Below are 24,948 nucleotides of genomic sequence, written 5' to 3' on the forward strand. Positions count from 1 at the left end.
AATAAAACCAAAGTCAATAACCTCCAACTCCAGTTTTGGGTAAGATATGAACTTTGAAGCTGAAATCATGATAGGATTTAAAATCAAAACTGACCGGAGCACCACTGTTTGAGATGCAACACTGGAGGTTATCAGAGCTCACCCTGAATGTGCCTTTCCCCCTCCCTTGCCCCCAGGTCACTGTGTGCGTGTGTCTATTTTTAAAGCTAGGACCCTTCTTCTTTGTCTTCACATCAGCCACGACACTTAGCACTCACTCCACTTTTCACTTACAGTGAGGCCAAAAAAATGTAGTTAATAATTGTGGCCTCATTTCCCAATTACCTGAAATGTAAAATGAAAAATATCTTTGCTTCAAGACTTAATACCAAAAATCTTTCTAAAATGCATTAGCCCCCTCTCTACCTTAAGGGGGAAAGTGTGATGAGCATAATTGGATCTCTGGTGACTCAGTGGCTCGTAGGAGCATGAACACTAATTCCCATTTATCATCGGGGTTCTCAGGAAATGGGGGCTGGGGCCCAGAGACTGAAGGTGGGCCAACTGTGTGCTGATTTCAGATCCCAGTCTGGAAGCTTTGGAAAATAGATCTTTAAGGTAAATAGTCTCCTCTTTAACTTGACTTTTCTTTTTAAAAATTGAATACGGTTTCAATGATACAATAGAAAATTAAGGTATGTAGAGTTCACCAAACTTAAATTTTATTTGGCCCCTTTCCCCTCTAATTCAACAACTATGGTCATTTCTCCTGTATCCAACTAGTGCAGGCCTCACACCGTAACACCTATTAAGAGCTTGTAGGACAAGTCCACACAGCAGACCCTGGGACATGGTGTCTGTATTTTTCTGTTCATCCTATACTCATCCAGCTTCCCATCATTGTCCTAGAACACAGGCCTCTGTGCTGCCCACTTTATTTTCTTGGGACAAGGGCAACACTTTTTAATAGGTGAGCCAGCCCACCTTTCCCTCTCCCAAGTCCAACCTTTTGAAAAGAGTTGTGGCCACTGTTGTGCTCAGGCTTCCAGGAGATGAAACCAGATGCCAAGGACCCCTCATAAATTGGATAGAGGGAGAGTCTGAAGCTGCTGGAGATGACAGACAATAGGACAGAAGGGGAAGGAGGAATTTTTAAGTGCAACACTGCTTATGAATTGGTAGTGTGTAAGATTGGAATCAATTTTCGATTATTATTGTTATGATTTAATGAGAAAGTGGGAAAGGGAAGAGGGAGAGAAAGAATCTTAAGCAGTCTCCATGCCCAGCATGGAGCCTGACCCAGGGCTCCATCCTACAACCCTGAGTTCATGACGAGTTGAAATCAAGAGTCTGACACTTAGCTGAATGAGGTACCCAGTTGCCCCAATTTTCTACCAGTTTTGCTTGATGTTCTGCAGATGTTTGTATATGGCACCAAGAGGGACGCTGGGATTGGCTCAGGCTGTGCTATGTTTCTCGAAATCCTAGTCGTAACTTCAAGGCTTACTGAAGGATATGTCTTCTATGAAATCTTTCCTGTTTTTTTCTAGGTTGATATGACCTCAAACCCTCTCCTCCTCTGAACCTCCTTAGCATTTTGTGCCTCTCTCATGACACTCATCTGACACTATTTTGTATTGTGTTAACTTCACTTTTAATTTCTTCCTGTTAGAAGACTGTAAAGTGCCTGAGAACAGGTTGCAATCTTCTCCTGTGTATACTCTGTGTTTCGAAACTACCGAATTGAACGTGGTTAAAATGAGCAAAGGTAAATACCGATGCTGTGAATGTCTTGCGGGGTCTCCCAAGCCAGTCTCACCTTCCATGCTCAGTAAATACCTCCATCCATCCAACTGCCTGAGTTTTTCCTCTCATCTCCTAGATCCAATAGATCAAAAAATTTTAAATCGTTTTACCTCCAAAATATTCCTTTGATCCAACTACTTTCCCCCCATCTTCTCTTCCTCACTCTAGCCCAGGGCCAGTCAACTTTCTTTGTAAAGGGCCATAGAGTAAGTATTTTAGGCTTTCAGGAGCATACACAGGCTCTGTTGCATGTTCTCCTTCCTTTTTGTTTTTACAACCCTTTAAAAAATGAAGAAAACGTTCTCTGTTCTTGGACCTACAGAAACTGGCTTGCAGGCTGTGGCCAGCAGATCCCTAACTCCACCCAGACTGTTGCATTCTTGCCTTCTGTCTACACTTCTAGTGTAGTCTGCAATTCATGCTCCAGAAGGATGTTTAAAAGAAAACAAATCTGACTCTTTCCCTTCCCTGCTTAAAGTCTTACAATGGCATCTTTGCTTTCCCTCAGGGAATATTGAAAATCCTTGGCCTGACCAAGCAGACTGTCCGTAGCTGACTTCTTCCTCCATCTCTCACCACATTACTTGCTCCCTTCCTTGACTCTGACATTCTCACTCTTGCTTCCCGGTCTTAGAAGGTGGTATTTCTTCTACTTGGAACATCCTGCCTCTCCTATCCCTTTGCCTGTTTGCCTTGACTATTCTCTCCAATCTCAACAAAACCATCATATTATTAGTTAGGTTCTCTTTATTATATGTTCCCACGGAGTCCTTGTCTTGCCTGGAATTCCCCAGAAGCAGATGCTGGATGAGGAGTCCTGTGTAAGTGCTCACAGGAAAAACGATGAAGACATTGGGGGCTGGGGGGAAGGATAGGAAAGCCTAATGTGTTTGTCCCAAGCCTCTGAGGAGCAGATACCAAGATGGGATTAAGCATTTGAGATTTTTATTAGGGAGGTGCCTATAGGAGGAAATGGGTAGGGGGAGTCAAGATGAGCTGGGAGAGTCCTACAGCTGAGACAGGTCTGATTCTAAGTTTGGAAGAGAAAGAAGGAGAGTTGGTGAGAGAGAGCCCTAGAATACTGTCCAGTCTAAGGAAAATCTGCTGAAACTGTTACATAGACCAAAGCACCTGTCAGAGGAGTCCTGTGTCTCTCACTCTTGTGTCCCTTCACACTCACTGGTTAGGAGCAGCCTGGGGGGAGTGTGGCCTTGGTACAAACCCAGTGATGGATTTCAGAGGCAGTTGCTGGGGCCATCTCTCAATTACACTCCTTGCACTTGGATGTCTGTGGGGTGCATCCTCATGGCCGAGACACCTAGCAAGGGTGCAATTGCATCAAAGGCCCAGCCTCAGGGGAAATCTGGAGTGTGAATTATGGCTCTGGCTTTGTTTCTCTGGAAAAGCAAGCTCAAGCTTGGCTTTCGCACTCTGCTGCCAATCACTGGGAGACGGCACTTAAACTTTTGACTCTCATGTTTTGAGCTTGCTGCCAAAGCTGCTCTGATATCCTGAAGGTGGTCCTCCGATGAGAGGGTCAGGTGCAGGCGAGTAGAAGTGAAGGCGTTCAGAAGCTGGGGGAGAAGCCCACAGAAACAGTAAAAGGGATTCAGGAGAATCTTGTCAGAGCACCAAGAGTGTCTGCTCCAACCCTGTTCTCTTTTCGTTCTCAACCCCCTCATAATGATGTGTTACTTAAAGTCTGCATTTTGTCCCAGATTATAATCTCTGTGAGGTCTACCTGTCTTCTCTTCCCCAGGGCCCAGCAGAGTGCCCAGAACAAAGTAGAAGCTAATTAACTATTTGCCAAATTCTCCATAAAAAAATGGCCAGAAATCCGCTCTGCTTATATGAACCAAATCCAAATAATTTTGCCATTAATAGAAAGATGGGTACATTCGAAGAGACATACATGAGCAAAGTCACCCACAGCCTGATATATGTCCCTGTAGTCCTTGTGCCATCTAGCCTCCGCAGGCCTTTCTGTTCCCAAGCGCTGGTAATGGTATTTAGAGCCTGGGTAATGCAGCTGAAGCTTTATTCCATTTTACTGCCTTCTCACCACTTCTAGCAGCCTCTTAAAGCAATCAACAATAATAGAAGCTGTCACTTCCTGTATTTCCAACCGTGGCCACAATGGTGGATGCTCCAATTGTGATACGCTAGAGGAACTGACCTAAAGAAATCGCCAATCTCATTTGTTTTCCCCCCTTCAAGTGCTGGTGGGTCAGTTAGAGAGGCTAGAGCAGAGCTGCTCCTATGGGCGCTGCTTGATTCCGTCTGGTAGTCGGTTCGCTTTATGATGGAGTGAAAAGAGAAACTGGACTTCTATGTCAAATGACTTCCTTTCAAGTGCCTCTTCCGTCACTCGCTCGTTGTGTGATATTGGACGAGTCATTTAACCTCCTTGTGATAGACCTTGTTATTATTCAGAAATATCTGCTGCCCCTCCTAGGGGACACGTTATGCTTGCCTGCCCCTTTCACATCAAGCTTGGCTCTGTGATTTGCTTTGACTGATGACATAGAAACAGAACTAATGTATATCACTCTTAAGAAAAAGCTTTCAAAAAAAAAAAAAAAAAAAAGGCCAGCAATATTCCAGACAGAGCTCTTGTCTCAGAGTCAAGACAACAGTGAACACAGCCACACTAGATATAAAAGGACACATGGAATGAACAAGAAAGAAGTCTTTGTTGTTTTCAATGCATTTGGATTTGGATGGGGGGGGGGGTTCATGTATTACTGTAGTGGAATCTCATTCATCCTGATTGACACACATCTTATTTCTTAGTTTACTCATTTGGGTTTTTTGTTTTTTTGTTTTTTTAGAGATTTTATTTATGTAATTGAGAGGGAGAGAGAGAAAGACAGAGAGAGCATGTGCACACAGGCAGGGGGAGGGAGAAGCAGACTCCCCGCTGAGCAGAGAGCCAGATGGGGCTCAATCCCAGGACTCTGGGATCATGACCTGAGCCAAAGGCAGATGCTTAACTGATTGAACCACCCAGATGCCCCCACTTTATTCATTTGTAAAACGCATGTTATAATAATTCTTACTCCACAGGATCACAGGTTTCTTTGCTTAGCAACTCTTTAGCTAAAGCTTATTAAATGCTATTAAATACTGGGTACCAGTAGATTCTGCAGGGATGGGATATGGTCAGCCTCTTATTGATGAGTTTATAAGACAATAAAAGAAAGAACATAGTATGTGTGTGTGCATAAGTAGAATTTATGATAGAAATTGCTCAATGCCATGATAGGTAGTGATAAAAGTGACGAATTGAAAGAAGATCCCTCTTGACTGTGGGCTCAAGAAACTCTTCTAAAGCAATATCAAGTTTGGGGATTGGGTATTTAAAAGCAAGAAAGCTTTTCCTAGATAAAAATGACTTGAGTATAAGAAAGCATGGACCATTGAGAGAGAAAAGCCAATATTTCAGAGTGTTTGTGAAGACATTGGAAATTGAGGTAAGAAAGGTACTTGGAAGTCATGTGTTGGGTAGTTTTGGCTAAGAAATTAGAACTTTCTTTTGTAGAAAGTTAGTGGAACAAACTTGTTGAGGCAGGGTATGACTGCAGTGTGCTGGATAAGTGAATTAGAGGAAGAAGAGTTCATATGGAAGCTCATAGTAGACTATTGCTATATTGTAGACCCACGACCAGAACTTTTTGTTGTTGGGTTTTTTTTTTTTCTGTAAAAGGCCAGATAGTAAATATTTTAGCCTTTGTGAGCCGAATAGTCTGTATTGCAACTGCCCAGCCCTGCCACTAGACCATAGAAGCAGACGTAGACTAAAATAAAATAAAATAAAATAAAATAAAATAAAATAAAATAAACGAATGGGCGAGGCTATGTTCCAAGAAAACTTTAGAGGTTTCAGAAGATGATCTGAAGGGGCGGAAAGCTCTTCTGTCCTTCCAGCTGCTTCACATAACTCTGCTAAAGACTTCATTTGAAGCAGGAACACTCTTACTTATAAAAGCAATGAGGGTACCCGTTCCAGCGGACATATAAGAGGTTCTGAACCAAGCTAATAAGGCCTGGAGAGGAAGAGCAGAGTAAAAACATCATAGGAGCGGATTGACGGGAATAAAGAACCCTGGAGGCAGAGTGGCTTTCAGAGGGCAAAATTATTTCAATTTTGGACATATTGAGTTTGATGTGAAAGGCAAATGAGATAATGTAGAAAAAAGTGCTTCACAAACTGTGAAGTGTTATAGACATGGGTTATTTTAAGAGAAAATGGCTGAGGCCATTTTATGACTCAACGAAAACCCATCAACGCTCCTCAAAAACAATCAAGGCACATGAACTCTATATTGTGGGACAGCCCTTCCATATTTCTGGGTCAACATCTTGGCACGATGATACTATTTCAATCACTGTTATTTCCTGTGCGACAAGGGGTAGCTGTTCCTGTAGATTGATATGGGTAAGTATGTTTACTTGTTCACACACGAGCCTGAGTCAGAACTCCTACAGGAGTTGCAGAGCCGCTTCCCTGATGACCTTCAATTGGGGTGATACTGGGCTCAGAAGCAAAGGCTAGAACGTGATGGGTGCTTCTCGGGTGGATTCTCCGTTTAGGATTTTCTTGGAGTGTTTCCTTAAAACTTGACTAGAAACAGATACAATGCCTTTTTACACCTTAATCATCAAGTCAAATGATTAATTACAAATATTAAAAAGATTACAAATGTAAAAACCTTTTAAGATAAGTCATATTCTCAGAGGAATTTATCCTGGCAGGAATTATCACCTGAATTTACAAGACTTCCAGAACTGTTGCTTCTTTCTTACCTCATCTTCATTTAGGCTTGTTCGTTATACCAGTGTGATCGACAAGTGAAGATTAAAGTCACAAAATTCAGTAAATCAGGCAAAGAGAGGCAAATACCATATGGTTCCATTTACATGTGGAATCTAAAAAACAAAACCAATGAGCAAACAAACAAAAAACAGAAACTAGACAAAAGGGATCAGGAGAATCAAATTTCTAGTTTTAAAATCAGTAAATCATGGAGTTGTAAAGTACATCATGGGGAATAAAGTCAATAATATGGTAATAATATTGTATGGTGATGGATGGGGACGACACTTATTGCAGTGAGCATTTCACAATGTATGTAATTCTTAGATCACTGTCATATGCCTGCAATTAATATAATATTGTATGTGAACGATACCTTAATTTTAAAAAAATTTTAAATAAATAAAGTCATTAAATTTAAAACAGACATGGGAAGTTCAATTCACTGGCATGATAGAGGTTGACTTCATCATCCTGGTTCCCTGGAAGAAAAATCAAAATGCGTACACGGGAAATAACATTGGAATAAGCAAACACATGAAATCAGAAGCTTCTAGTAGCTCGTGGCCAGGTAGGGAGGCATAACCAGTATGAGAGGCAGTGCTGCATAGGGGTTGAGAGCATGGCCTCTGGAACCAAGTGGCCTGAGCTTCCATCTTGTTCCATTATTTCCTAGCCGTGCCACCGTGAAACACATTACCTAGCTTCTTTGTGCATAAGCCCCTCATGTGTGAAATGAACAAATAATGATGCCTACCCTTTGAGGTAGTGAGGTAGTGTTTCCATACAACCCAAGTGCTCCGTAGGGATTCACTGTTGTGATGAGTTATTGAGAGTAACAGAGCAGTACAAACCCAGAGGCTGGTCCAAGGCCTAGAATGGAGGAGCATTGGTCCAGAAAGTGCCGGTGATGTGGAGGGGCAGAGCAAGGGATGTGTCCAGTGTCAGATATTGCATCTAGTATGAGAAACACTAAAATATAAATCAAAGAAGTGCAGAAACCAAAACTGAGAAAGTGTACATAGGAAGTCACCATAAGGAAGACATGGAAAGTATCAGAGTGTGTCCAGCATAACATCTCTTCATGCCAGTACTTTGGAGGGCCAGCTCTCTTGCCTCTTAGGGGCTTCCTCATCTCGAGGGGAAGGAATCATGATCATTTAAGGCTGGCTTCTGAAATCAGCTTAGTTCTCTTCGTTGAGCTGGATTGTTACATTTCATTTATTTTTTCATTCATTCATTCCAGTATAATTAACATACAGTGTCACATTAGTTGCGGCTGTACAAGATAGTGATTCAACACTTCCATACTTCACTTGGTGCTCGTCACGGTAACTGTACTCTTTTTTTAAAAATTTTTTATTTATTTATGATAGTCACACAGAGAGACAAGCAGAGACACAGGCAGAGGGAGAAGCAGGCTCCATGCACCAGGAGCCCGACGTGGGACTTGATCCCGGGTCTCCAGGATCACGCCCTGAGCCAAAGGTAGGAGCCAAACTGTTGTGCCACCCAGGGATCCCGGCAACTGTACTCTTAATCAACCCTTCTGGATCGTACATTTTAGCGTGCCATCTATGCATGCTCAAAGAAGAAGCAAAAATGAAAAAAAGGACTTTGAGGAGGAAAAGAGCTTAGATAATCTAGTCCTTCCATATTGCCAGCCAGAGCTCCCGCTTTTCAGTCAGGTGTCACCATTTGTCCTTTTTACAGATATTGTTGCTCTTGCTCTTATTGACCCTTGGAACTTCCAAAAACCCTTCTTGTATTTGTAAGCACCATGAAACCCAATGGGTCTGATGGTTAAAAAAAAAAAAAATTAAATTGGTTTCAAAGCACATTCTAGAGACAGCTATAGGAAAAGGGTGATACACCTCAAATGAGCTGTCAGGGGAGGTTGCACACTGTTGGGTGGTGCCACCATCGCTAACGTGCCCCACGCCAATCAGTCAGGAGAACTACTAGAAATTTAACGCTATGCAAAAGCAGCATGAAACCTTTAAAGAACACATGAGTTGGTTTGAATGGTAAGGCCTAAAAACAAAAACCAAATCAGTGTATCCTCTGGATATGCAGAGATGAAAATTATGTATACAATGGAATATTCCTCAGCCATTAGAAACGACAAATACCCACCATTTGCTTCGACATGGATGGAACTGGAGGGTATTATGCTGAGTGAAATAAGTCAATCGGAGAAGGACAAACATGATATGGTCTCATTCATTTGGGGAATATAAAAAATAGTGAAAGGGAATAAAGGGGAAAGGAGAAAAAATGAGTGGGAAATATCAGAAAGGGAGACAGGACATGAGACCCTCCTGACTCTGGAAAACGAACAAGGAGTGGTGGAAGGGGGGAGGTGGGTTGGGGGTGAGGGTGACTGGGTGATGGGCACTGAGGGGGGCATTTGATGGGATGAGCACTGGGTGTTATGCCATATGTTGGCAAATTGAACTCAAAAAAAAAAAAAAAAAAAGACAATTGCCTGAAAGGAAAGCTGACATTTAACTGGAATGTTCAGGGTAGGCTTATAGACGGAGGTTTCAAGCCGGGCTGTAATGGATCTGCCACAGTGCTTCCGGAGCTTGTGGGGGTGGGAAGCACCAAAGTCAGGGATGTTTGCCTTCTTCCAGCCCGCATTCTGTTTCCATCTCTTCTTTTCATTGTCTTGCCCTGTTCCTCCCCTGTCTGATGCCCTGGATCCAGAATCCACAGGCTGCTTCCCGGCTGTCGGTACCAACTTCTCCACCCCACCTTGGGGTCATCTTTGGGCAGGTGCTGTGGTTGGGAACTTCCGTCAGCATTTTCCTGGTGTTTGGATCCTGCCTTACTCAAGACACCAACAGCAGGGCAGTGACAGAGGTTAATTAGAGCAGGAGCAGAGGAGTCCTAGCACACCATCCACGTAAGTTACACCAAACTGCACACATTTGTAAGACTCAGTTCACAACCAAGACTGCCTCATGCTCTTCCCTCCTGCTCTCCTAGCACCTGTGATTATCCCTGTTTGTGAATGTCTAGCATTTTCCTGAGACTCATGGTTTGATGACTTTCTCCGCCACCAGAATACGAGCTCTTCAGTGTTGGGGACGGAGTCTTCCCCGCTCCTGCCTGGTGCTGACCCTTACCATTCCTTCTCTAGACAATTTCTACAGTTTACTACACAACCTTTTGATGCTCTGCATTCTGTTTGCCACAAAACAGCCAAAGAGCCAGGAAATGTGAGTCATAAAATGCACATGCCACCCCCTCACATTGTAGGGGAAATAAAGGTCAGGCCTCTCGCCTCGGGTCCTATCTCTCTATCCTAACCTAACCTTATCTATGCTGTTCTTGCTTCTGCTCACTACATCCTAGCCCCTGTGGTTTTCTATGCATCAGACTTTTTCTGGCCTCAGGGCTGGTACACCTGCTTTCTTCCACCTGGGATACCCCAATACTATCACCTTTCCCATATTTTAGGTCTTAGTTTGAATATTTTTTTTTGAATATTATCTTCTTAGAGAAGCCTGTTTCCTTATCCAATATGAAGTAGGACTCCTCACCCTGTTATTTCTTAAGGCATTCTTTGGTCTGTTTTTTATTCCCCTTAAAAACATTTATCCCAATTCATAATTATTTTATTTATTCACCTATATACTTGATTTTTGCTGTCTACCTCTCCACCAGAATGTAGGATCCAAAAGTGCAGAGTCTGGAGTTGTCCTGACTGCCTAACATGGTACTGAGTACACAAAAGGTGTCTGTATGTATTTGTTATATTTTTTTAAAGATTTATTTGAGAGAGAGAAGGGGTGGGGCAGAGGTAGAGAGAGAATCTCAAGCAGACTCCATTCTGAGCACAGAGCCCGATGCGGGGCTCCGTCTCATGACGCATAAGATCATGACCTGAGCTGAAATCAAGAGTTGGACACTTAACCAACTGTGCCCTCAGTCCTTCTTGTATTTTTTAGATTAATGTCTCCAGAGTGAGCACCTTTTTAGACACAAAGAAGATGTAGAACATAAATGTTTGCGTGAACATTACAAGCAAAGGTAACACAGTCAGGGTTAAAGAGGAGTTAGAAAGAGGGTAGGTTCAAGCGCCATGCTGGCAGAGCACTAAAGAGGTAGCAATTGGTTAGGATTGAGGGCAGAGGAAGGGAGTTTGACAGGCAGGGAATTCGCAGATATGCCAGGTGGATGGCTCAGCATCAGCCCAGCATGAAGTAGGGAAAATACACACATGTGTGGGGAATCCTCAGCACTGTGGGATGAACATGATGAATGGAGTACAGGTCAGGAATGAAAGGTATACTGTGGTCCAGTCATCCAAGTTCTCGAGGGTCATACTAAGACGTTTACATTTTCACTTGAGGGCAAGTGGGAGCCCATGCTTGTTTTTTCGAAAGAGATGAATAATGATCACAATGCTAATTAACATAAAATTTATAATATATTTCTGATAATAATGGTGATGTTTTGAGATTCCCAAGTATTCCTGATAACTTTGGCATACATTGGATCATATAATCCTACCAACATTCACTCAGCAAATACTACTGAGCACCTCTACCAGATAAATGTATTATTATTCCATTTTACACATGAAGAAGCTGGAATTCAGAACGTTTACCCTAGCTTGCAAGACCACCCAGTCAGTACGTGGAGAGGCTAGAATTAGAATCCAAGGCTGCCTGACTGTGAAGTTCAAGCACATTCCGGGACACCATGTCATCTCTTTCCACTAACACATTGTAAATGAAGTCTTATGAAACTCCTGTTTCTATATTGGGCTAAGCTCTGCAGAAGAAAGATGAAATCTTTGGGATAAGGATATTTTGGTTCTTCCCTTACTTCTTAGGAAGAAAGTTTTTTTTCCCCAGCTCATTGAGTGGTGACACCATCTAAGGGAAGTTGAGCCATATGTCACCTGGTTGCAATCCAGTGTCAGGGTGAAGGGCTCTGATTTCCAGCATGTGACCACTGAGCTTAGTGCAGAAAGTAAGATACATTTCCCAAAAGAGAGATACTGGGAAAGTCCCTGCACATCTCCCTGGCGTACAACCCTCTCTAGTTCATCCTGTTTTCTTTTGGGCCTGAAATCAATAACTTGAACTCTCACTGATGTCCCAGCCATTGTAGTAAACTATTAAGGTGTGTGTGTGTGGGGGGGGGGGGGTTAACAGCTGATCTGAGATGGTCCGAATGCTGCCTAAGGCTGAGCCTCAGCCAGCCTGCATCCTGCCCTCATTGGGAGAGGGGCTCCTTCTTTTTTTTTTTTTTTTTTTTTTTTTTGAGGGGCTCCTTCTTAATACCTGGGAGAAGAATCCAGTGCCTGCCACAATAGCTTATTTCCTTGTCTCAGAGCCCATAAGAGCTTGAGCTCTTGTTCTCCCTGAACCAAGGGTGGAGAAATTAGAAACCTACCTGGGGACCACACACAGCTCACAACCTGTGTGGTTTTATGTCCCTCAGTAGGAAACAACGTTTATAGCCCTGTGGCCAACAATGCTTTCCAGATGCTAAGCATTTACAGTTTAAGGAACATTCTTCCTTGTATTACCTCCTTTGATGCTCACATCAACCTTGGCCAGTAGTGTTTATGACCATCATCGTCTCTCATGTGGGCTATTGCCCTAGCCTTCAAACTTTCTCTCTATTCCCCTACAGTAGTCCTCAAGTTCTGCTTCTAAAACACTATTATTACCTGGTTGAAGACCTTGCCTAGCCCCTCAACAACTGCAGGGTGAAACCTGTCTTCAGGGTGACATAAAACACACTTCAGGTCTCAGAGTGCCGATCTGGCTTCCTTTCTCTCTCCCTCTGTCCCAGAGCCATGGTCACATGCCACATCTCTGTGGTCTCTACACGGTGTACTTTCTTTCATCCTTTGTGGCCTTGATAGCATAGAGGTTAATAGCAGAGACCCCAGACTGTCTGAGCTGGCCTCCTGTCACTGCCACCTAGTAGATGTATAACCTCGGGATAAGTTACTCAAACTCTCTATGTCTCATCTGTAGAGTGGGACCGCTGCAGGACCTTCTTTGGGACTGAATTGTGGGGAATACGTGAGTTATTAACATACAGTGCTTAATATGGTGCCCTGCGAGGTGCCTGGGCGGCTCAGTCGGTTAAGAATCTGCCTTCAGCTCAGGTCATGATCCCAGGGTCATGGGATCGAGCCCCATGTCAGGCTCCCTGTTCAGCAGGGAGTCTGCTTCTCCCTCTCCCTCTGCCCCTGCTCGTGCTCTGTATCTTACTCATTCTCTCATAACTAACTAACTAACTAAATAAATAAATAAAATCTTTAAAAAAAATGTAGAGCAGAGCATTGCAAAGAAATCAATAAGAATAAGCTAAATAATAAAATTAGATATCTTTGACTTAAAACCTGGGTCTCCATGTCATTCTAATTCATTGTAACTAATAAAGTCATTTAAAAAAAGTTTTTTGCCAGTTTAAAAAAAATGCCCTGCACAATTAGTGTCTAATAAAATTAGCTGTTATCATTGTGTCCTCTTTTGTAATGCTCTTCTCTTTTCTATATATACACCTATTTTTTTAAGATTTTATTTATTTATTTATTCATGAGACACACAGAAAGAGAGAGAGAGAGAGAGGCAGAGACCTAAGCAGAGGGAGAAGCAGGCTCCATGCAAGGAGCCCTATGTGGGACTCGATCCCAGATCCCCGGATCATGCCGAGCCAAAGGCTCAACTGCTGAGCTACCCAGGTGTCCCATATATACACCTATTAAATCCCTATTCTTCCTTCAACATCTTGTTAAGCCACTCCAAATTTCCAAGGTTGTATTTATCTGTATCCTCTGTGCTTTCCTTGAATTTTGTATAAACAAGTTTATACCTGGGTCTTCCCCCGTGAGAATACGAGCTTCTGAAAAGCGCAGTCCGTTTTTCAAAATTTATATTTAGGTTACTAGAGCCTAGCGAGATGTCTAGCACATAATATCTAATAAATATTTGTAAGGTAAATATCCATTCTGAACCCATGGGCTAGGATTCAAAGTGCTCATTCTTCTAATTGGTCTACCTTCTCCCATGTTCTTCCCTCAATCCATCCTTCCACAAAAGCCTGAGTGACCAGCTCATGACCATCATCTGCTTCAATACCTTGAGTGGGTTTCCACTGCGGAGAAAGTTTAGCCTCTGGACCGAGTCCTTCAGGATCTGGCCTTTACCCTTCCACCTCTGTGTCGTGCTACTCTCCCCTTGTTCTTAAGTTTCTGGCCTCTTGTTCTCTCCCAATTTAGGTACAGAGCATTCTCGCTCGCTCTTAACTCTGTTTGAAAAACTGTTTCCCAGGCATATCTCATTGCTTATTTCTTCTGACCCATCACATCTCATTTCAGTTCCCACCTCTTCAAAATAGCCTTTCTGACCACATAGGCTAAATGAGCCTTTGCCATCTGGTTTCTCTCTGTCACATCACTTGCTTCTTTTCTTCATGGCATGGGTTAAAATCTGGAAGTATGTGTTCATTTTCTGACTCCTTCCACTTGGGTGGAAACCCTGCTCGGGTGGGGACTTGCCTGCTTGTTCTCACTCACTGCTGTTTTTCAAACAGAATCTGTCACAGAGTAGGTACTCAAAAGACAGGTCTTAAATCAACGAATAAATAAAAAGTAGATCTTTTTGAGAATGAAGCTATTCCACATCATGAGAATTATCCAGGAATGACAAATCAAGAATAATAGAATAAAAATCTTTTGTGTATGTCAGAGAAAAAGGGTGGAAAATTGTCAAGGTATCATGATGTACCTGTCTTCGCCTCCTAATGCCTTGACAGATTAATGGGTAATCATAAAGTTAAAAAGACCTGTTTTTTTAATAGAGAAGCAGAACGATGTGGTCCACAGAAGCTCCTGCCGCCTGGGAGCAAGAGAAAAACAGGCAGAGTCTCCTTGAATAAAGTGCCTAAAATTAATAGTGCATTTTTGTTATCTACTCTATACAATCTAACAATAAACAATATTTGCCCAGCACTTTACATTTTAGAAATACCTGTGTTTACATAGTCTATCTCATTTGATAAGACAGTTGAGTAATACAATAGCACAGTAGAAAATCCACATAACCAAGTTTCAAGAAACCAGCTGTATCAGTAAGAAGCCGTGACCTTGGCAAGTCACGTTTCCTCTCCTTTTCCTTTTCGGTAAAATGAAGGTGTTACCCTAGATGATCTTGAATCCCTTTCAGCTTATCTATTTGCACCATTTGTATTTAATCTATGACAAATGAGACTTCTCTCTGACCCAGGTCCAAGGTATAAAGTTTTTATTGGGTCTTAATTCATGTTCCTAAAATAAAATTATCTGAATGATCATTCTCTTAGGTGCCTAGGTAAACAAAGAAGGACCTTGGTCTATCCCTTTTAATTATTCTCTCCTCTTTGACGCCAATTCTGACTGGTCTAGCTCCCTTCCCAAGTCTACCTTTCTTGGTCCGCTGGCCTCTGCCATTTTGCATTGCACTATGTCCCCTTCCACAACACAACCAAGGACACCTGTCAGTTTCACAAAGGAATGCATTTGTTCCATGTTAAGCCTCAAGGAAAAATTGTCCAGTAGCTAATCTAATTTTTTCCTATCTGCCTTGGAGAAAGCCAGAGAATTTTTCCTATGACTTAAATATATCTTCTAGGACTTGCGGCCCTTTTATATTTCTCTACCATCTCCTTGCTCTGCTGGCCATGGACTGGGGTAAGGGGATGGGCAGCGTGGTATGTCGAGGGTCATGTAGATGGTAGGCATATTGGTCTTTATCACTTCCCTTTCTATATTCTTGGGTACCATTGCATCTCACTGGAACCCATCTATTTTTTCTGTCTTCTCCGTCTAAACCATTTGATGCCTCTCCTTAACTGTAAAGTTACAGCCCCCTCTATCCTATGATCGGGAGCCTATCTACTTAAAAAAATAAAAAATAAAAAAAAAAAGAAAGAAAGAAAGCTGCTCAGGTCTGACAGTTCATTCCCTCCTTCCATGCATAGCTTTCCTATATATGGACAACACCCCTCTGTAACTCTGGTGTGGGTCCTGGAGCTGCAACTACAAGATGTAAAACACCTGCATGGTTCTTTGAGGCATGCAGTCTGTCATATTGTGTGCCAAAGATACTAATTGTCCAGGTGTTCAGAAGCACCTGAAGGGTCAAATATTCTTAGATTCACCCTGAAGCCCGGTAATATGCACATAAATTAGGTATTTTTGTCTCCTCTCTCTCTCTCTCTCTTTCTCTCTCTCTCTCTCCCTCTCTCCCTCTCTTTCTCGATATACCAGTTTGGAGATCTGAATTCCCTAAGACATAATGATATAAGTCCATTTGCAAATATGAAGGGGTCTCTATAGTTGTTCATTTACTGCCTCCTCTGGTCCCCAACTGCTGCGTTGCGGCTTTCAGCAGGAGGCCCGCGTGTGTCCGGGAGCCCACCGGTGTGCACTCGGCTGAATGCTCTTCCTCGTAAGATTTCTGGCAAAGTGTTCCACACTCAGGCTGATTACAGATGTGGCTAATCCACTTGCCCCGGGGCGGATTTTCTGGGCCGCCAGGCCTCCAACCGGCTCCCCTCCACGCCCCCGCGCGAATGGGACAACCCGGGGAGGCAGCTTCTGCAAATCACCGCCTGGAAATGGTGATCCTGCCCAAATCCCCTGGGGAAACAGTGAGGATGAGCTCTTGCACCGTGTGAGATATGCTATTTCTAATGCAAAAAAAAAAAAAAAAAATAAAATAAAATAATAATAATAATAAAAATGAAAATTAAAATTAAAAAAATAAAAGCGCACTGAGACTCAGTCCCCAAAATGAGCCCAGCCCGGAACTCCCGCTGGCGCCTTTCCTTGCAATCGCTTTTGCAGAAAGACTGGATAAAGCTGCGTTTCGTAGCGTTTGAAACTCTCTCTTTTTTTTTCCTCCCCCTTTGCTAGAAATCCCAAACCCCGGACCGACATCGGTTGGAGACCCGCGGCATCTGCCTGCGCGGTGCACGGGCTCCGCAAAGGCTCCCCTCTGCGCGCGCGGCTGCGTCAGACCCTCCCCGCGGAACCCCGGCCGCCCCGGGGCGGGGCGGGGCTGCTGCGGGCGGCGGCGTCAGAGCTGCCCCCTGATTGGCCGGGCCGCCGCGGGCGGTGCTGCCAGAACTGCCTCCTGATTGGCCGCACTGCGGGGCGGGGCTTCGGAGCTGCCGTCTGATTGGCCGGGCGGCCGCCGCCGGGCTATAAAGGGGAGCCCCGCGGGCTCGCCGGCAGCTCGCAGGAATCCGACAGCATCTTGCTCCCCTCCGAAGGCGCAGCTCCTCCCGCTGCATTTCCAACCCCAGCTCGCGAACCCCACGCCGCACACCATGTGCAAAGGACTTGCAGGCCTGCCGGCTTCTTGCTTGAGGAGGTAAGATTATTTGCAGCCACTCCCCGCGGTAAACTTTGGGACACTTTCTCGGTCCCTTTCCCTTGGCCGCTTGCTCACCCAGCTCTCCGGGGCGCGCAGCAGAGCCTCCACCTGCTGGCTCTCCTCCACGGCCAGCTGGACGTCGGCACTGCAGAAGCGCGCCCCCCACCCCACCCCCCGAATGTGGGCCCCCATGTGACCTGGCTTTTGAGGACTGTCCTGACCCTCTCTCCCTGAGCTAATTCGGAGTAAGAAGGGACATGAGGCTTAGGGGCTCACACAGGGCTCTGCGATCGCTGCGGTTATTTGCACATCGCTGGGGGTCTGTGGACTCACGGCTCTGAGCTTTCGGACCGGGTGGTAGGTCCTGTTTAGGGGAAGACACCCCAGAATGAGGTCTGGCTGCATCACAGGCGTTGCAGTACCTTCCACTCTCTATGCTCCTATAAGCAAGTGTGACAATCCAGTGTGAGTTCCAGTGCTAGACCCCTTTCTCTCTCTCTGCCACCTTCCCCCAGTTCCTGAAATGTCTCACGTGAGTGGTGGTTGAGAAGTCCCGATCCTAACAATTCAGTTAACAATTCAGTCCTCCTGCAGACATTGTTTTGTCTACTGTCCCTTGATTAAAAAAAAAAAAAAAAATAGTAAAGCTGCTTCATAGCTCCTCATATGCCTTTGCCTTAAAAAAAGGATAAATAAGTGCTTTCAGAGAATGCTATATATTAGCCAGCTGAAAGAGAAATACAAAACTAGTGCATATCATTATTATTTAATCTTACAGTTGAAGGTACAAAGTCCGTCTGTAGCTGTAGCACCCCCTTGTTTCCCTGCAAATAAAAATCACCTTAAATTTCAATTTAGGAATATCCCAGAAAGCACAGCCTTCCGTGCACTTTGTAGAAGTTTGCCTTCCAAATATTCAGTCATTCAGGGGTGTGAAAAAAATATTCTTTTTAAAATGTGCTTTCATGGGTGCCTTAAAGTGAAGCAGGAGGGTCTGGTAGGAAGTACTCATGGAGGGAGTGCCCCTGAGCTCCATCATGACTATCCCGAGCTGAGTGGAGCAAATTAGTCTGAGCTTCAGTGAACTCATATATAAAATTAACCATACAAAAATAAATAAAATAAAATAAAATAAACCATACAAAATATAGGAGTGTCAGGAAACCGTTATGCTCTGGTAAGTATTGCAGGAGACAGATGAATGATTGCACAGATCTGCCCAAGGAGCTAAGAAGCTAAGCTGGGGAGGTAACCTGTATATCAGCAAAGTGAATGGCTCTTCCCTCTTCACTGGTCAACTGCAAATCAACTAGTCTAGCATGTTCCTCCCTAGCATCAGTGCCTGAGGCTGCAGGAAGCCCTGAACTGCTCAAGGTCAAATAGGCAGTGGATGGCCAGTGCACATCAAATCCGGTGTCATGACTCCAGTGACCTCTAAAGTCATGCTGGCTTTTATTTTTATGGTTGAAAGGCGTCCTAAGGACAAATGTAGCATCCTTGCTAAGCATACTAACAACTCTCTATGAAATGACTTGCATTACTCAGTAACTTAGATCTCAGCCTGAGCCGGTACATGGCAAGGTGAAGTGAGGTCTATTTTGACCAGATCATAATATGTTTGTGTCTTAGAATCACTTGAGCCTTTAGGATTCTATCTTGCTGTCATTGAGGAGGATTTTGCATCCCCTGAGCAGTCGGAGAAGCAGAAGAGGGAAATCAGTCTTGTGAGGAAGAGATAATCCATTTTTAGGGGCAGCCCAAGAACGTAAGGGAATTCAAGCTTCTGGAGAAATGCCTGAATGGAGAAGCCAGTGACCTATCAGGAGCTGTCATAAAATGCCTTTTTTTTTTTTTTTTTTTTATCCTTGAGACTTTCTTTCTCTCCCTTTCAGTAGGAACATCTAGCCATTCATTGCTTCTAAAGTGACATTTCTCTTTTAAAAACGATTTCTTGGCTTTTATAATAAAAGAGATTCAAACAAAAGAGGAATTAACAGAGAGAAAGTTGAGCTTAAAAGCTTACTAAAAGGTCCTTCTTTCTAAGTCACGCACCCCGCTGCTCCCTCGCTATCCATTAAACAGTGCAAATAAGCTCTGCTCTAATTAAACAGTCACTAGCTGCGGTGATGACTCTTGCTTGCTTCTCGATTGTTTTTAAGGCTCAGATGCCCTTTATAGTGCAAATGCCCTTAGAATGTAGATATTACACAGGAGAGCAGTAGCAACAGCAGAAGCAGATTTCTCTAGAAGCAAGCCTGAAGTTGCTCAGCTTTTGGCCAGAGCATTTGCCTTTGTGGCCTCCTCCACTTCCCTCTGCTGGAGCTGCATCCCCACCTCCATAAATACCCGAAGGTCAATCGCTTGGCCCACCTCCTGGGACGCTGGGACCACCCAGCCCTTCCCCTTGCTCTTAGGTGCTTCTGCAGGTCCCTCTGCTAACAGGGAGGCAGGTGGAAACAGCCACCGCCGTCTGTCCAGAAGGTGGCGTGCAACAGGAAAGGTGCCACATTTCCCTCTCAATTACTGCTTGCCCTCCAATTCCTACAAATTACCCAAAGAGCGGTCCCCTTTTCAATGTGTGTCTGTTAAAGACCCCAAAGCATTCCATTGGTCAAAATGATAGGTTTACAGAAGAGCCTCCTGAGGCCAACTGAGGGCCAGCATTGTGTCGCAGGCTGGGGCCCCTGGGGGCTCAATCGGTGAAGCGTCTGCCTTCTGCTCAGGTCTTGATCCCGGGGTCCTGGGGTTGAGCCCCACATTGGGCTCCCTGCTCAGCAGAGTCTGCTTCTCCCTCTTTTTCTCTCTGCCCCTTCTCCATTCATACTCTTTCTCTCATATAAAATAAATACAATTTTTTTTTTTTTTTAAAGAATTCTGTTGCAGACAGAGCAGGCTGTGCTGTGACTCTGGCCCCGGGTTTCATAGTGAGTCACAGGCAAACACAGAAGTGGGATCTCCTTTTCCTGACTGTTCACGCCAACTTCAGCTCCCATTTTGTAAATAAACTGCCCCGGCCCCTTTACTAGTAATGGACTCTTTGAGCTCTGCCACCAGGGTATCTTTTAAAAGGGCTAATTAGGATTATTCTTTTTCTTCTTCTGTGCAGTGCAAAGGATATGAAGCATCGGCTTGGTTTCCTGCTGCAGAAGTCTGATTCCTGCGAACACAATTCTTCCCACAGCAAGAAGGACAGAGTGGTGGTTTGTCAGAGGTAAGAGAAAAGGCCTCGGTGAGGACCCATTGAGTGTTAACTATTTAATGTCAGAGATGTTCTATGAGGAGGAAAGGAAGTGGTGTTCCTAGCTAAGCTAGATTTGGATTTTGATCCAAATGGTGGCCATTTTCATGAAGACCATATTTGCATTTGAAATTTCCACCCATTTTGTGGAAAGACTGTCCTAATCAAGAATAGGTCTCATCATGAGGATAGAAAATAAGTGTCTGCATTTTTTTCAGGATCTTAAATTTCTCGCCCTAAGTTTGTATCATGGCATTCAAGTTTTTCTTTCTCTTTGTCACGTCTCTAGGGTGAGCCAAGAGGAAGTCAAAAAATGGGCTGAATCACTGGAAAACCTGATTAGCCATGAATGTAAGTCTGACGGCTTTCTTCCCTGCTAGGAGAAGGACAAAAGCTCTCTAGATAGACAAGTTATCTCATATTATATTTGATCTAATAAGAATTGCAGACAGAGTTGGGTTTCTTCTGGCTTCCAGACTCAAGAGAATCAGTCTATTTAAAATTTTACCATGCCCTGGGCTTTGTGATAGACAATGGAAAGTTCATACAAAACCATGTGGAAAATCATCTCTCTCACCACATGGGAAACAGGTTGAGGGGAAAACTTCAAAATATTGAGACTTCTTGCAGAACCAGCCTTAGTTTCTCTTTCTCAAACTTACTTTGGCAATCGACTTTGAAGCCAAAAGTAAGCCAAACTTACTTTTGGCTTCATGGGTATTTCAGAAACACTGAGACTTCAAACCTTGAGCAAGAAGCACTAGATATAACTGGGATCCAATAGATGTCAAACAGATTAGGGTCACCTGACCCCAAGTGACCCTCAGAAAGGAAAGAAAGGGTGAGGCGTTTGAGCCCACGCTTTATTCTCTCAAGCATGTTGAATTTCCCTGAAATACACTGTCCAAGAGGTCTGCCAGTTTGGTGACAAGGGTGGCTCTTTCTCCTCCATCACAGGTGGGCTGGCGGCTTTCAAAGCTTTCTTGAAGTCTGAATACAGTGAGGAGAACATTGACTTCTGGATTAGCTGCGAAGAGTACAAGAAAATCAAATCACCCTCTAAACTAAGTCCCAAGGCCAAAAAGATCTATAATGAATTCATCTCCGTCCAGGCAACCAAAGAGGTAGGTCTTCACGGCACAGAACTCTCTGAGTCTTAGTGAAATTTCCTGCAAGTGATATTTAGTGGTGTGGATCTTTAGATCATCTGAGTTAAAGGAAATGATGTAACAGTGGAGGAGATTATTAAAACCTTGACCACCCCAAATAAGTCAGTTAAGAAGAAAGCTTTCATCCAGATGACTTAGATGATCTCCCTTAATGAGTTTTTTGATAAATCTTCCCAATTTGTGAGAAAGAACGAAGAGATTGTCCTGCCCACCCAGAAGCAGATGAACCTCTCTCACATGTGCCAGGGTGGAGCTAAATATTCTTTCTTTTTTTTTTCTTTTTTTGTTTCTGGGGTATGAATGAAGGGTGCATGTGATGCCTCCCCACAAAGCATGCAGCCTTCCCTTGTCAACAAGGCCATGTGTCCAATACATCTTGGTCTTTGCCATATAGGTAAACCTGGATTCTTGCACCAGGGAGGAGACAAGCCGGAACATGCTAGAGCCCACGATAACCTGCTTTGATGAGGCCCAGAAGAGGATTTTCAACCTCATGGAAAAGGATTCCTACCGCCGCTTCCTCAAGTCTCGATTCTATCTTGACTTGGCCAACTCTTCCATCGCCGGGTCAGAGAAACAGAAAGGGGCCAAGAGCTCTGCAGACTGTCCTTCCCTGGTCCCCCAGTATGCCTGATTCTCACACACACCGGAGGGCTGAAATGCCAAGACTCTATGCCTGGAAAACCTGAGGCCAAATATTGATCTGTATTAAGCACCAGGGCTTTATCCACATCGTAGCTTAGTGTTCATGCTGCCTGACGTGCGTGAGTCACTCCCATGTAAGAAATAGATTTAGTTTTGATGTTTGGTGTCCATCAGGGCAGGACCTCATTCCAGTCCAGCTTTCCCAGATTTCCTTTTGGGTGCCATGTGAGCAAGTATCCAAATAATGGTTTTGTAGGGGTGGCTTTTCAAAGACTGTTGCAGTCTTCTCCTCCCAATGGCTTGACCTCAGGTTGGTTGGTTGGTAACATTTCATGTGACATCTACAAGCACATGTATTCTGTTGGCACTTTCTCTAAACTCTACATGTTTAGATGGGGTTGATCTATCGTGTGTACATATGTGTGTGTGTAAATATATGTATACACGTGTATACATATATTTACACACACATATATATACACATTCTATGTATATGTGTCTATATGTATATATACATATATATTTCTGCAAGAATAGATAGGAAAGACCCTAGGTGCTCATAACTAGAGTGTGCGTACATACCTAATGCATGTTCTGATCCCTGGTCTTTCATCCTGCAATCAAACAGGCAAGCAGAGCCCATTCCCATGCAGGCCAAGAAAGGAATACTAACCTGTGGAAAGTTGGTTCTGTAAAACACTATAGGTCCTGTCGGCCACACATCCGAGGGACTCCATGCGTAGCGTAACCACTGATAGCTTCCACGTTGAACAGTATTCTAAGGAGCAGATATCCTAAAGAATCTTAAGCCCGGCTGACACAGTTCTGTCTTGAGCTGGTTATTTCTTACAGCATTTTGCAGTCCCTCAGCTGCTGGCCTTCCCTTCTTAGCCTGGGTGCTTGGCCATGATTGTCAGAAGCCAGGTTGCTATGGAATTGGGAGAGAAAATGCTCGAACCGAATGAAGACACGCAGGGAGGGCCTCGCCAGCTCTACCTGCTGTAAGATACTGGCTGAGCGAGGGCATGGAACTTCAAGGTTAATAGTTTTATCCTCTACTCTTTTTCTCTCTCCTGATCAAGGGTGCTCTCCTCATCTTGTCCCCCCGGCCCCACCGCCCCGAGGACTTCAGACATCAGATGAGGCTCCTCCCTTCACTCGGTTGGTTGGTTGGTTCCCTATAATGGCTCCGGGCTCTATGCCTTCAGTTAGAAACCAGCAGCAAGGGAAGGATTGTATTTTATAAGCGGGAAACATGTTTTCGCAAACTGAAAAGCCCTCCTAAGTTTCTCTTTTGAAAGGAGGACCTTGTTCATTCCACCCTGAACATCAGGGCTACTAGAGTCTGCAGGTATACCTTTCCAGCCTCTGAGACTAAATGAGAGAGGAAAGGAAAAAAGAAAACAAGAAACAAAAACCAGTCGATAGAACTACTGTTTGGAACTTTTCAAGGCACGTGAAATACTTGAAAATTTCTCATTTATGTTATTTATGATGTTGTTTTCTACAATGTTTTTATTATTGTATTGTTTTTTAAATGGAGGGTGCAGGATATCACCTGAATTATTAATGAATGGCCAGGAAGTAATTTTCTTCTCATTCTTCTAAAACTCCAGCCTTTGAAGTGCACACACACACACACACACACACACACATATGCATGCACATTGCACTAGTTCCTCCAGCATAAATTGCATACGTGAGCACCTTGTGGCTTGTAAACCAACAGATGGGGTTGCACAATGAAAACCAGAGTGTGCATAGACAAATCTCACCCTATTAAAGATGTAGGTTCTTTCAGTTATGCCCTTCTTGTCTCTGGCAGTCTTATTTTCCATGTTCCCAGAATTCCTCCCCTCTGTCCCTTTTATTATACATGGTTCCACAGTTTTGTCTCTAGTTGACTCCAGGATCCAGACGTGTAACTCTGTTGATCTTGCCCTATTATAACTGTCATTATTCTCAGATTGTACCTGTGCTCACGGGCTGCTGTCTTACAAAGAGATCTGGAAGGTCATTCTGAATGAGAAGTAAATTATTTTATGTAATACAATTTTCAAGTGTGTTTTTCAATTGTATTTACCTCTTATTTTGCCACCTTTTGAGATGCTGAGCCAACCTGCTCATGGCCTGTGGGCAGAACTCTTCTTCTCTTTGCATGCCTGCTTTTATCATGCGCTTTAAAGGCCTCAAAGCTGATGCTTCCAGGGAAACACATGCATCTTAATAATAAGGGTAAATAAATGCTTCATACGAAACTATCTGCTTGTAAACACATTAATGATCCACAAGGATGTGCGATGAGAAACAGCAAGATGTAGGACGATGATAGAAAATGGCTCATGTCCAGGCTTCGATCTGTCCCATGCCAACTCTGGAGAAAGCAGCAGAAAATAAATGTTGTATATTTTCCTGTTCCTGCCACTGCTCTGACTACCTCTCATCACAAAGCCGAGGCAATCTGGGCTCCAAAGACTTTGCTCAACAGACTTGGGGTGTACTTGCAGGTCCTCAAGAATTGTTCAAGAGATAGAGTTTACCCTTCAGAGCCGTTCCTCTTCCACTTATCTGTCCAATGAGAAGGTGGGAACAGAGGAGACTCAGAAGGTAGATGAGAGCCATAGATCCCTGCAGGACAGACTCCTGGCCCAACTGCTCAAAAGCCCTCCCTCCCCCTTACAGATTCTCTCCCCTAGAAAAGAGGTATAGAATGTTCCCAATCACAGTCACGGATACAAGGTCTGTTATACCGTGAGACCTCCATTTCCTGAATTCTACTTCCCCATTGTGGAAGTCAGCTTACAGGGTGTTCAGGACCACAGAATTCAGGCTATTTGGAGGAAGAGACCCCTTCAGGGATCTGACAAAAATCATGGACCATCTTCTGAGAAAAATACACAA

At 43.9% G+C, this 24,948-nt stretch overlaps 1 protein-coding gene across 2 annotated transcripts; it reads left to right on the plus strand.

Moving 5' to 3' along the window:
* The first annotated feature begins 16,841 nt into the window (after positions 1-16,841).
* RGS4 (regulator of G protein signaling 4) lies at positions 16,842-24,308 on the plus strand. 2 transcript variants are annotated; one of them, XM_072815095.1, is made up of 5 exons: positions 16,842-16,992; positions 20,102-20,206; positions 20,523-20,584; positions 21,191-21,357; positions 21,797-24,308. In XM_072815095.1, the coding sequence occupies exons 1-5, from the start codon at positions 16,949-16,951 to the stop codon at positions 22,034-22,036; spliced, it is 618 nt and encodes a 205-aa protein (XP_072671196.1). In that variant the 5' UTR covers positions 16,842-16,948; the 3' UTR covers positions 22,037-24,308. The 2 variants fall into 2 exon arrangements, with proteins under 2 accessions (XP_072671196.1, XP_072671197.1); XM_072815096.1 differs by lacking the exon at positions 21,191-21,357 and having other exon boundaries at positions 21,797-22,016.
* Positions 24,309-24,948: the final 640 nt, after the last annotated feature.

This window comes from Canis lupus, chromosome 38 (genome assembly GCF_048164855.1).
Source record: "Canis lupus baileyi chromosome 38, mCanLup2.hap1, whole genome shotgun sequence".
Classification (NCBI taxonomy): domain Eukaryota; kingdom Metazoa; phylum Chordata; class Mammalia; order Carnivora; family Canidae; genus Canis; species Canis lupus.